Genomic DNA, 11714 nt, shown 5'->3' with positions numbered 1-11714 from the left:
TTGTCCCAGAGGCTAAATGCTAAGACAACTACTCTGCATTACATCAACGTGATTTCTCTAGTGTAAGATTGCTCTATTAATAGAGTCATTTATCATCCAAGTTGTCCTTACAGCATCTGAGAGAGCGATTCATCATCGATGCAGCTTTCATCTAGGTCATTTATCATAGAAACATTTTAATATTGATCAGGACTCTGCTTCCTATTAAAAAACATCAGGCCAAGCACTCTTGAGATCATGTGATTGACAATGTCATCTCAGTCCATTCATATCATATGAACTCAATATGTGAACAGTGCAATTCAAGTCATTGGTCTTTAAGAGAAAACAATATCCCACAGCTGTTTAAACATATTGATATATAAGTGAAAGATATGATAAGCTACTTCACTAAGAAATGTAGTAAATCATTCAGAATTTTCTGATAGAATTACTATACTATGTTAATTACTATACTGTACAGTATGTTTGAAACTAGTATTCTCTTAGATCAAGTTGTACACAAACATAATGCGTAAACGTTGGTTAATTATTTTTCACCAATGACAATTGACCAGTGACCTTCTATATCCCTCCCTCCAGACATAACTTGATGTATTGAGTATGAGCACAGCATTGATAAAACCACACAACTTAAGAACACAAAAGAAACATAACTCAGGTTTTTCATCACAATTTATTTACCTTGTTACTTAAATAAGTCTGTTTGTTTTTTATTATAATTAAAATTCAATCAAATGTTTTTTCATTCACAGTCGTATTACCAAAGCAAGAAGAAAAGAATCTCTGAATATTGATATAAGCTCTCATTCAAGTAGTGGAATTAGAATTGACATATGATTCTGAGATGCAGCAGCAGTAAGAGTACACACCAGAGGGTTAGAGACAGTTAAGTTACAACCATTCAACAAATGCTAATAAATGAGAATTTAAGAGCATTAATGAATGCTAATTAATCAGAGGCATATGAAGTACTAGGCAGGCATAACAGAGTCACAGGTACAATGCAAACATCAGAGGAAGAGTAGAATCTTTCGCATCGAGTTTCAGGGTTTTAACAGTGCAGTGGAAAAAAAAAACTCAAGCCTTTCCTTAGTCATTGCAATCTCATTTCCTTTCAGAATGAAAGACCCTCTCAAAAAAAAAACGGAAGAAAAAAAAACTGTACAACAGATGAAAACTCTTTAAAAATCTTGTCTCCATGGCATGTGACCTGTACTTCTTCAGGCACCTCAGCCCAGGGTCAATGTATGGTACTACCTCCTTTTCACGGCAGGACGACTGCCCCCTTTGATGCTTCCGCTAGGCTTGCTGGAGCCCTTGGAACCGGAGAAGAGCTTGGTCATGAACTCAGACACGTCTGGCAGCTCAGGGTTGGGGTTCAGCATGTTCATGGACTGTTCCATTTCCTATAGAGGGAGATCAACGAACACACATGAGCAATAGCATAATGCAGACGCAGCGTAGGACATGTAGTTACATGGAAGACACACGTTGTTAGGTCATTGTTTACCTTTCTCATCTCAGGGTCGTTGGTGTTGACAACCTTAGGCAGCAGGACAATGACCAGCAGGGGAAGGACCATCATCATAACCTACGGAAGGAAGTAATGAAAATATCAAAAACAGAACTGACAATTATTTACTTCTGATCTTTGCAAGACAGTAGTTGGATCTCTATTTGGTCGCCTTCACATCATAACATGTTGCACCAGGATGCCCATAACCCGTGTCAAGCAACGCAGTACGCCTACTACACGAGTACACTTCCACTCCCCCTAAAACACAAATCTGCCACTTTTCATCATTCCCAGCTGGGTGAGTTCTGAGAGACAGCAAACTAGATGCTGATGTGAACATTTGTATGCATGTCTTTTCATCACTTTTATCTTACCATGGGATTCATAAGGAAGTCAGTCCAGCCCCAGGTCTCTCTCTTCATGAAGTAGGTGTGTGGGCCAGAGGACCTCATCTGAAGAGGGTAAGGCTGGCGGATAACCTCGGAGGTCTTAATCAAGTTCACAAGGCGTGCCCTAAAATGTAGAGTTTAGAAATCCTTTACATTCCCAATCAAAACTTTTCCCTGAGGTGTGCACTTCCTAACATGGAATTTAAAAAAATTGACTGGTGGAAGAGATGTTGAAACTCCTTCAAGTTTACGCTTACATCCATCTTATGCTCTTCAATCCATGTTGGGGGGAGTAAATAAGTGCAACATGGTGTATAAGTGCCTCAGGCAACATGGCGAAAATGACAAAATGATGTTTTTAGGGAAGAATGACAACCATATCCCACAACTGCTGCTATATAGGCCTACCTCATTTTCCCTTTTGATGTTATGTCCACACGTACTGCATCAAATTTGTATCCAGGGCAGATTATTTCCAAGACGTAGGATCCCGAAGGGACGTCATTCACAGCAAAGCTTCCATCCATCCTGTGGAAACATGTGACATGATGCAAGTGAGGAGGATTCAAGGCATAATAGTATCCATGATAACTTAAGTCATCAAATGGCATTTAGCATCAATCTGTGTCGATTCACAGTAGGTGTTCGGCTAGCTATTATCACAACTCCAATGTCGATGACAGAATAGGTAAAACAACCCTTAGCCCTGATCAGATTAATACAGTGGTACTCTGACCAGTGCCACTCTGATCAGGGCCAAACAGTCCTAATGCGACTAGTGAGCTAGACAAAGTAGTCACTTCTACAGTGTTATAAGAGCAACGTCAACATATCCTAATGCTGTAGCGGCGACTCTGGCTAGTGTTGCCAGGCCAAACAAAGCGACTGTCACCAGAGCAGTTGTAGCCTGGCTGGTTGGTAATAGCCTACTGCCAAGCGAGGCTAGCGTGTGAGAGACGTGCTGGGCCGCTAGCCTAGCTTAACAAAACAAACCACCAGTTTAGCTACCTAGCGAGCTCTTGTGTTACCTCAAAAACCCTATATACTCCTCTCCCTCCACTAGAACTCGGGCGGACGAAATCCAGTCTTGCGTTTTCACTCCAGAAACGATGGCACGTCCCTCGATTTTGAAGCGATCCCCGTTTTGAGCTAATGCACCTGTACTAGGCCCCGTTTCCATGTCAGTGAAACAGGACGCGAAAACAAACGTAGCTTGCAGAAAAAGCCACAATTCGGACACACTCCCCCGCAGCAACATACTTGCTGGTATTCCTTTGATTAAATTAAGATGTATGTTCTTAATGTTATTTAACGCAGACGTTAGTCCTCTGACGACCAGCTGAGTATTTGCATCAGCTGTCTCCTCTCGGGAAACAGTGACGTAGATTTTGAAAAAAAAAAAACTTTATTGCAAAACCCGGAAAGACACTGCACCTGCGCAAACGTCACGCACGGATGACATAGTAAACAAGCTTTTCTGTTTTATGTAAACATACTAGCTATTTTGTTAATGAATTATAACTAACGTCATTGCCTAACTCTGACTATAAATACTCCTGTATCAGAGTTGATAACATAGCAGCCGTTTTTGAAGCTTTACAGCTGCATTCAAGTCACATGGCCCTCTCTACCCATTAAAATTATTTGATCAAATATTTAAACATCGTGCTGAGTGCTTTTCCCATTGTCATCACAGCAACATATTTCTTGACATTGATAGGGTACGCTACACTATTATATATATATATATATACACACACAAACCGACTGTCACTATATAGCTACTATATATATATATATGATATGAATGAATTAATGAATGGACTTTATTGTCATTGCTACAGTACAGGTACCAAACAACGAAATTTAGGAGGGGTGGCTCCCCTGGTGTTAGGAAAGGGGAAAAAAAACACTTTTAGAAAAAAAATCACAAGGGAAGGAGCTGGTTTACATAAATAAAGGCTATGTACACTATCCACTGTACTATACTGTACAGACAGACGACTAGGGTTGTCATATTGCACAATAGTATTATTCCACATTTATTTAAAGTGTCGCAGTTTGCAGGCTTGAAATGTACATGTTTGTGCCTCAGCACTACACCTGATTTTTTCAGTCCAGCAGCTGCCATCAATCCGTCCAGACTGTCCAGGGCCCAGAACTTAGGTCTTTGCTGTGTTCAGGGCCTGGACGGCCCTGTGGTAGAAGCTGTTCTTCAGTCTGTTTGTCCTTGCGGCCAGGGTCCTGAACCGCCTTTTCGAGGGCAGCCTGGTAAAGTGTTCGTACCCAGGGTGGGTCGGGTCCCTGGAGATCTTGGAGGCCTTCCTGAGACAGCGTGTGTTGTACAGCTCTTCCAGAGAGGGGAGGGGGGTGCCGGTGATCTTCTGTGCTGTTCTCACGACTCTCTGTAGCGCATTTCTCTCCGCTGTTGTGCAGATATCCTCATGTGATCATGAGCACTAGACCATAGAATGTGCTGTGTAACTGCACACACATGACAAATCAATACCATACAATCAAGACTTATATTTGCAAATTTATTTAAAAGATGATTAAAAGAATCACTGTATGTACACATTACAGTCAAACAACATTCATGTACAAGCAAAACAAGAAGACCTCTAATAACTTAAGACTGCAGCTGTTTCAAGTTCTTGATTCAGGACAAGGGGCATTCATTACATCCATCTGTGTGCAGCTGCACACCATGCCATGGAGTGCATCCCAATAATCTCCTCTACTCCGCGCATCCTCTGTCTTTGCTTCATTCTCAAAACCTATTGGAGAACATCAACTAGACTATTCTCCTCCAATGTGTTCTTATGAAGGAAGTGAGGAGGGAGGAAGTATTAGAGGAAAGACTTCTGGGACACAATAGAGCTGTGGGGGGGGGGGGGGGGGGAGAGAGAGAGAGAGAGAGGCACTTCGTCGAGCAACCTGGAACCAGTCTCATGGAGGTCGATTGTGTGCCTCATTGCAAGATGATCCACTTCAATGTGAAGTAGTCATTCCTGGTTGGCAGAAAAGCTCCCTCTCCCCTTCCATACGTGTCTTCAGTTGTGATTGAGGAAGTGTCTGTCAGTTCATCAATCCCATTAGAAAGTGGTTCCTGTGGAGCATAGGACAGTCTTTTTCAATGTCTCCAGGTACAGTTCAAACACAGTTCTGTCCGGTAGTAGTGGTCGCTTCCTCAGTGCTACATTGATACGTCAGCGCAGTTGTGATAGGTAGGACTCGATGGCCTGAAATGAAAAGATAAGGGGTCAGATTACTTTATAGGTAAAATATCAATCTAGCAAATGGGGATTCAAAAATAGTAATGGCCAGTTTCACAGACGAGGCTTAAGGAGATGCTTTTTAGTCTAGGATTTGCCATGTCTGTGAAACTGGCCCAATATGGAGAGCAATTACAGCTTACCTTTGCCATCTCTCCTGTAGTTCCTGGAACTAAACTTAACCGGCTTGACTCTTTCCACAATTCTATCAGTTGCTGCTTCATGACTCGGAGGTTCCTACAAACAGATATAAAAGTATGTCCAATTTAGCCCAAGCATGGACTTCAACCATATATCACATTGTCCAAATATCTTACACTACAGCTGCAATATACTGTACAACATGCATGACAACAAGAAATATGAAAAGCTGTTAGTACATACTTGTCTTGTGAGCTGCTATCCCGCAGATTTCTGCCATTTGTGGAAAGTTCCGGCCACCACATCTTGATGACAGACTGAACCCAGTGTAAACCAACAATCAAGTGTCTGAGGAAGAAAAAAACAAAACAAAATCAGAATCCAACGTTTGGACGGGTGGATACCTCAATGACTACTGCAGCACATTATCAGTTCTAGAGGCAAACTTACTCTTCATATGTACTGGCAAGAATTGCCTTCACTTGTGGTAGAAGGTCTACACAGCAGCCGATTGATATGCACGGCGCCTCCTCTTGAAGGCTAGGGAAGAGGAGAAAAAAAAGAGACAACATAAATAAACATGTCAAACTCAGCACACCATTTTCAATATGTTCACATCAACTGTAATACTTACTTTTTTGTTATAATAGGTAGGCAGTCCAGAAGCACGCCTCTGTCTTGAATTCTGTAAAACAAAAACAGATTAATTTAAATTGAAGAGGAAGTCCCTTAAATATGGCCATTGATCAAAAGTAAGTGTACCTGATCAGGTATGCCACTAATTCACTAGCATTTCGTCGCCAAAGCGTCAGAGCTACATTTAGCCGGAGATTCCTTCCGAAAAGCACGTGACTCATAGCTTCATGGTCCTTTGATAGCTGTGCAGAAAACAGAAAGATAGACACAGAAACGGACTGCATTTTAAGCACATACAAAAATAATACAGTGAGGGCAGAAACACAACGATTGAAATGTTCCCCTCCAACTGCATGAGTGTGTGAAAGGGTGAGTGAGATGTTCGTGGTCGGTCCAAGTGCCCCCTTACCTCAGCGAAGTAATCACTGTACTTGAAGCCCGCCCCCGCCATCTTGGAGGCCTCTGCAGAGCTCACAGGGAACCCGCAGTTGTCATTGTAGTGTATAGCCTGCACGTCCTCAGCACAGGTCAGCTCATTCTCTTTGTTCGCCATGTCACAGGCCCTGCCTGCAGGAGGCGCCCTGCAGAGGCGCTGCCCGGAACTCGCCGGCACGTGACTCGCCTCTCTCTTGCACACCAGTACTTGTTGTTCCGCTTTGCCAGAGTTGTGTGCAGCACAACACACTGGAAATCTGCCGTGGTGAGAACCAAATGAGGAGAGATGAGATAACGAGGACTGAGACACATGCAGTAGGCTACCAGACAGACAGACAGACAGACAGACAGACAGACACAGGGGGTGGTGTTATGGGATATGCATGGAAAGGAGCTTCTGTGCTCCAATTTGTCACCAGTGTCTTAGCTAGCTGAGAATGAAGATGATGCCTTAGATCCACATAAACTGAGGATCAAAAACTCACCGGTCTTTATCTATTTCTTCCTTATTTAAAAAATCCACCTAAAACAAAAGGACAGGCGATAAAAGCACTCCTGTTACACTGCTAAACATACTTGTGACCAAGGGTAACCAAAACAGTTAAGTATTCCAAACATAACGCTCCCCCCTTGGATCCACTCACCTCCTTCATGTTCTTCTTAGCAGCAGAATGGTCGCTGGGTTGGATGGCATGGGGCCGGGCCTGGTTGAGCCTGTAGAATTCCCTCTTTTGCCCAGCATGATTTCCAGTGGCCATAGTAAGACACTGAAGGGCATAAACAGATTAGTGTACATTGCATGTCATGCACGTTGTAAAATGGTATCTACGTGCAAGACTGTGTGTACCTAAATGATCATTCTAATTTGCAGCATTTACTGACTTTCCTTCATGCTGTATGAACTGATAAGGTTCATCTCTTCTACCACCTCTTAGCATGAGCTAGTATGCCGTTTGAGTGCAGTGTACGTGTGCTGCCACTATTGTTTCTTCAATGAAACGTGTGTATGGGCTTGTGTGGTGCACAGTGCTCATAGCTCCGACTGCCTGCCTGCCTGCCTCCAGTTGCAAGTTGGGACGGCTCAAGAAACCCCGACAACAATAAAAAAGGCGTTGGCTAAAAAAAACTGCATTGATATCATTCCCTAACCAGCTTTATATATGTGGCTGTCTACTATTCATTATATTGTGTCTTATGTGTCTCGTATGACTTTGTTTAGTAAAACATTGAACCAGATGTCCCGAGAGACTGACATTTGCATTTGATAGCCAGCGCAAAGCTAGCTGTAAGCTAACCTATTGAGCTTCGCAGGGAGAGACCCGTGACAGCTTCAAACTAGTAACGTTGGCTATGACATGGGCCTAGTCTACGACTGTAAAGCAGGTGGTTGACATGGCATGGCTAGCTAACCAACTAGGTATCTTAGTAGCTAGTTACATATACATCGTTGTCGAAACTGACGTTTAACAGATTAAAGCAGCTAGACGCAAAGCAAGAAGAGACAGCGCTGCCTGGTTAACTGTGTTAGCATGCTAGCTAACGTTACTAGCTAAATAGCTAGGTTTAATGTTCAGGAAACATATGGCCTCAGCAAATATTGGTTTCCAAATTCAGATTTTTCAGACATTTGTTTACCAACCGTCACATTTTGCGAAGTTTTGTTGACTCCTCCGAAATATCCACGTGTAAATAAGGTGATGACTAACCGAGCTGTAAACTTGCAACAAATATCTTTGTTCTGGCTTCCAAGTTTCTCACGCTAGCGCTTGTGCCATTCAAATGAACACAACGCATTTGACGCAAAGGGATTCTGGGATTGATATTGGCAAAGGAAAGGAAGAAAATGGTATGGTTTTGATGACACCTAGTGGCGAAGAATAAAACATATCGAGGGCCGAAGAACATAACCTCCTATCTGCACATTTTTTACAAATCTTAAAATTAAAATTAAATTAAATTAAATTTTAAAAAATTAAAATCTTACAGAATTGTTCAGATAGGAGGTTATGTTCTTCGGCCCTCGATATATGTTTTCATGTTAACTGTTCCTAGCGCGCCATCGAGTGTAGTGTGTGAGGCATTACACGTTATGATCAAGGAGCAATAATCATGCACTGGTCTACATTAGGCATTTACACTTTCGGGAGAGATTCATACAGCGGGCCGCAAGACACCCGTTTTCACTAATACCACTATGGCAGTGGCGGACTCAGGCTGTTTGAAGGGCAGGGGCGAAAAGAAAAAAAGGGCACCTATGCCGGACCCCATCAGTGAGCAAAAAGCTATGATGTGTCATGTATGGTGAAATAGTCCTCATCCTTGATTAATATTAACATTTGGTGCTTTTCCACTACAGGGCTGACCCGGGTCGACCCAGGCTGGCCTGCTTCTTTCAAGTATATCCAGCTGCGGACATCACGCGCATCACCCGGACGCTTGATGGACCATATTTGGTTGGAGCGCGTCATCATACCGCGCCTGCATATTTGCATATTGCGCCTGCATATTTGCATATTTGATTCGGACTACGTCAGCCGCCTTACTACGGTGGAAACCAAATAAACACATTTCCAGCAATGGATTCTACAGTTAGGCCCATATATATTTGGTCACAGACAGAATTTGTGTTATTTTAGCTGTTTACCAAAACATCTTAGTTACAATACACAAGTTACAGTCATATAATGAATATGAATGAATGAATGAATGAATCTTTATTTCGAACATGATTTAAAAATAAAAAGTATAAATAACAAATAACTAATATGTAGAGTACAGTCCTATCAATTGTTCGAAAAGGAGTAGGAAGAAGCCTGTCCTACCCCTATTTATACTTAACAATTATGCTTACATTATATAATCCAATTAATTTATTCATATATTTCAGTATCATCCGTTCTAGGCAAGGCAAGGCAAGGCAAGTTTATTTGTATAGCACATTTCATACAACAGGGGCAATTCAAAGTGCTTTACATGCATTATTTAAAAATACAGCAAGAGGAGCATAAGAAAATAAAAATTACAATGAATAAAAGCAAATATAAGAAGTAAATAGATAAAACATTTAAAAAGACAATAGTTAATGGAAAAAAGACATTGATAGAAGTGTTTGTGTTTAATCATAACTGGTGCAAAACATGAAGGTTTTTAGCTTAGATTTAAATATTTTAAGGGTTTGGGCCTGTTTGATTTCTTCAGGGAGTTTGTTCCAGGAGCATGCAGCAGCGTGACTGAAAGCTGCTGCACAGTGTTTTGTTTTTACTCTTGGAATTATTAGCTGATTTGTCTCAGCTGACCTTAGGGACCTTGCGGGAATATAGGGTGGGAGGAGATCTGATATGTATTTTGGTCCAAGACCATTTTGTGATTTGTATGTAATTAGGAGGATTTTGAATTCAATTCTCTGAGAGACTGGTAGCCAGTGCAGGGATCTCAGGATTGGTGTAATGTGATCAAATTTCTTTGTTTTTGCTAGGACCCTAGCAGCGGCGTTTTGGATGAGCTGCAATTTACGAACAGCTCCTTTAGATAGGCCTGTTAGTAGACCATTACAATAATCAAGTCTACTCGAAACAAATGCATGGATGAGTTTTTCAAGGTCTTGCTTGGACATGAAACCTCTCATTCTTGTTATGTTTTTCAGGTGATAGTAGGCTGATTTAGTTATCGAGTTTATGTGGCTGTTGAAGTTTAGATCGGAGTCTAGAATTACACCAAGATTTCTGACCTGTTTTTTAGTGTGAAGAGAAGGAGAATCAAGTTTTGCACTGACTTTCGATCTTTTGTCAGGTGCACCGAATACAATTATCTCTGTTTTGTCCTTGTTTAGTTGGAGGTAGTTTTGTGTCATCCAGGCGTTTATTTGCTCAATGCAATTACAGAGATTGTCAATGGGACTATAGTCGTTCGGTGAGAGGGCTATGTAGATTTGAGTGTCATCCGCATAGTTGTGGTAGGCAATTTTGTTATTTTTTATGATGTGTCCCAATGGAAGCATGTAGAGATTGAATAGAAGGGGGCCAAGGACTGACCCTTGGGGAACCCCACATGTCATTTCAATTTGGTCAGATACAAAGTTGCCAATGGAGACATAGTAGCTTCTGTCCTGTAGGTAGGATCTAAACCAGTTTAGGGCAGTGCCCGAAAGTCCTACCCAGGTTTTTAGTCTATCTATTAGAATGTCATGGTCTACAGTGTAAAAGGCAGCACTAAGATCTAGTAGTATCAAAACTGAGATTTTTCCGGAGTCTGTGTTTACGCGAATGTCATTAAGGACCTTAATAAGGGCCGTTTCAGTGCCATGTAGGGGGCGAAAGCCTGATTGAAAGTCATCAAAGAGATAATTTAGGGTCAAATAATTGCTAAGTTGTTCGTGGGCAACCATTTCAATAATTTTTCCTGTACAGGGAAGGTTTGATATGGGTCTGTAGTTGTTTAGTACAAATGGGTCTAGGCCGTTCTTTTTTAGTAGAGGCTTAATAACTGCAGTTTTCAGGGCTTCAGGGAAGATTCCTGATGAAAGGCAGGTGTTAATTATTTGTATTAGTTCGCCTGCCATGCAGCTAAATATGTTTTTTAAAAAGCTTGTTGGCAGGACATCAAGGGCACAGGTGGATGGTTTAAGACGTGACATGATTTTATCTAGGGTCTTGTAATCAATGGTGTTAAATTGTGACATGGTTGTTATGTCCGCCCTATTTGGGGTTGTTAATGGGGACATGTTTTTCATGCCTGACACAGAAGACCTAATGCCTTGTCTAATGGTTTCTATTTTATTGTTAAAAAAGGATGCAAGTTCATTGCATTTACTAGTTGAGTGAAATTCCTGAGCAATGGGTGTTGGGGGATTTGTTAGTCTGTCAACAGTTCTGAAAAGGATGCGGGCATTATTGATGTTATTGTTTATGATCTTAGAGAAAAATGATTGCCTGGCACTTCTTATTTCTAAGTTATAGTTTTGAAGATTCTCTTTATAGATATCATAGTGGACTTGAAGGTTTGTTTTTCTCCATCTGCGCTCTGCTTTACGACATTCTCTTTTTTGGGTCTTTACGGATGGGGCAGTTCTCCAGGGAGCTTTTTGCTTACCAGAGATGCATTTGGATCTAATGGGTGCAATATCATCAATGGTTTTTGTGATTTTTAAGTTGAAATCGTGTAGAAGGTCATTTACTGAGGTTGGAATAGAAGTTTGGGGGGGGGGCTAGGGAAAAGGCCTGTGTGAACAGTGCACTGGTCTTTTCATTGATATATCGTTTGGAAATAGTTTTAGACATAGTTTGAATAACAGGAAAGATAGATACGTCAAAGAATATGCAA

At 41.5% G+C, this 11714-nt stretch overlaps 2 protein-coding genes across 2 annotated transcripts; both read right to left on the bottom strand.

Moving 5' to 3' along the window:
• Window positions 1-664: 664 nt before the first annotated feature.
• Window positions 665-3272, bottom strand: emc7b (ER membrane protein complex subunit 7b). Its single transcript, XM_080542215.1, has 5 exons — window positions 2937-3272; window positions 2317-2436; window positions 1894-2032; window positions 1514-1594; window positions 665-1409 (listed from the first exon to the last, which is right to left on the bottom strand). Exons 1-5 carry the CDS (start codon window positions 3164-3166, stop codon window positions 1257-1259), a joined length of 723 nt encoding a protein of 240 aa, XP_080398341.1. The 5' UTR covers window positions 3167-3272; the 3' UTR covers window positions 665-1256.
• Window positions 3273-4440: 1168 nt separating this feature from the next.
• On the bottom strand, window positions 4441-8174 carry katnbl1 (katanin p80 subunit B-like 1). The gene is made up of 10 exons (XM_080540771.1): window positions 8035-8174; window positions 7040-7162; window positions 6881-6918; window positions 6370-6652; window positions 6087-6202; window positions 5959-6009; window positions 5775-5864; window positions 5568-5672; window positions 5327-5420; window positions 4441-5150 (listed from the first exon to the last, which is right to left on the bottom strand). The coding sequence occupies exons 2-10, from the start codon at window positions 7151-7153 to the stop codon at window positions 5118-5120; spliced, it is 924 nt and encodes a 307-aa protein (XP_080396897.1). The 5' UTR covers window positions 7154-7162; window positions 8035-8174; the 3' UTR covers window positions 4441-5117.
• Window positions 8175-11714: the final 3540 nt, after the last annotated feature.

This window comes from Nansenia antarctica (genome assembly GCF_963989245.1).
Source record: "Nansenia antarctica genome assembly, chromosome: 1".
Lineage (NCBI taxonomy): Eukaryota > Metazoa > Chordata > Actinopteri > Argentiniformes > Microstomatidae > Nansenia > Nansenia antarctica.
This window is presented reverse-complemented; position numbering and strand designations above follow the sequence as displayed.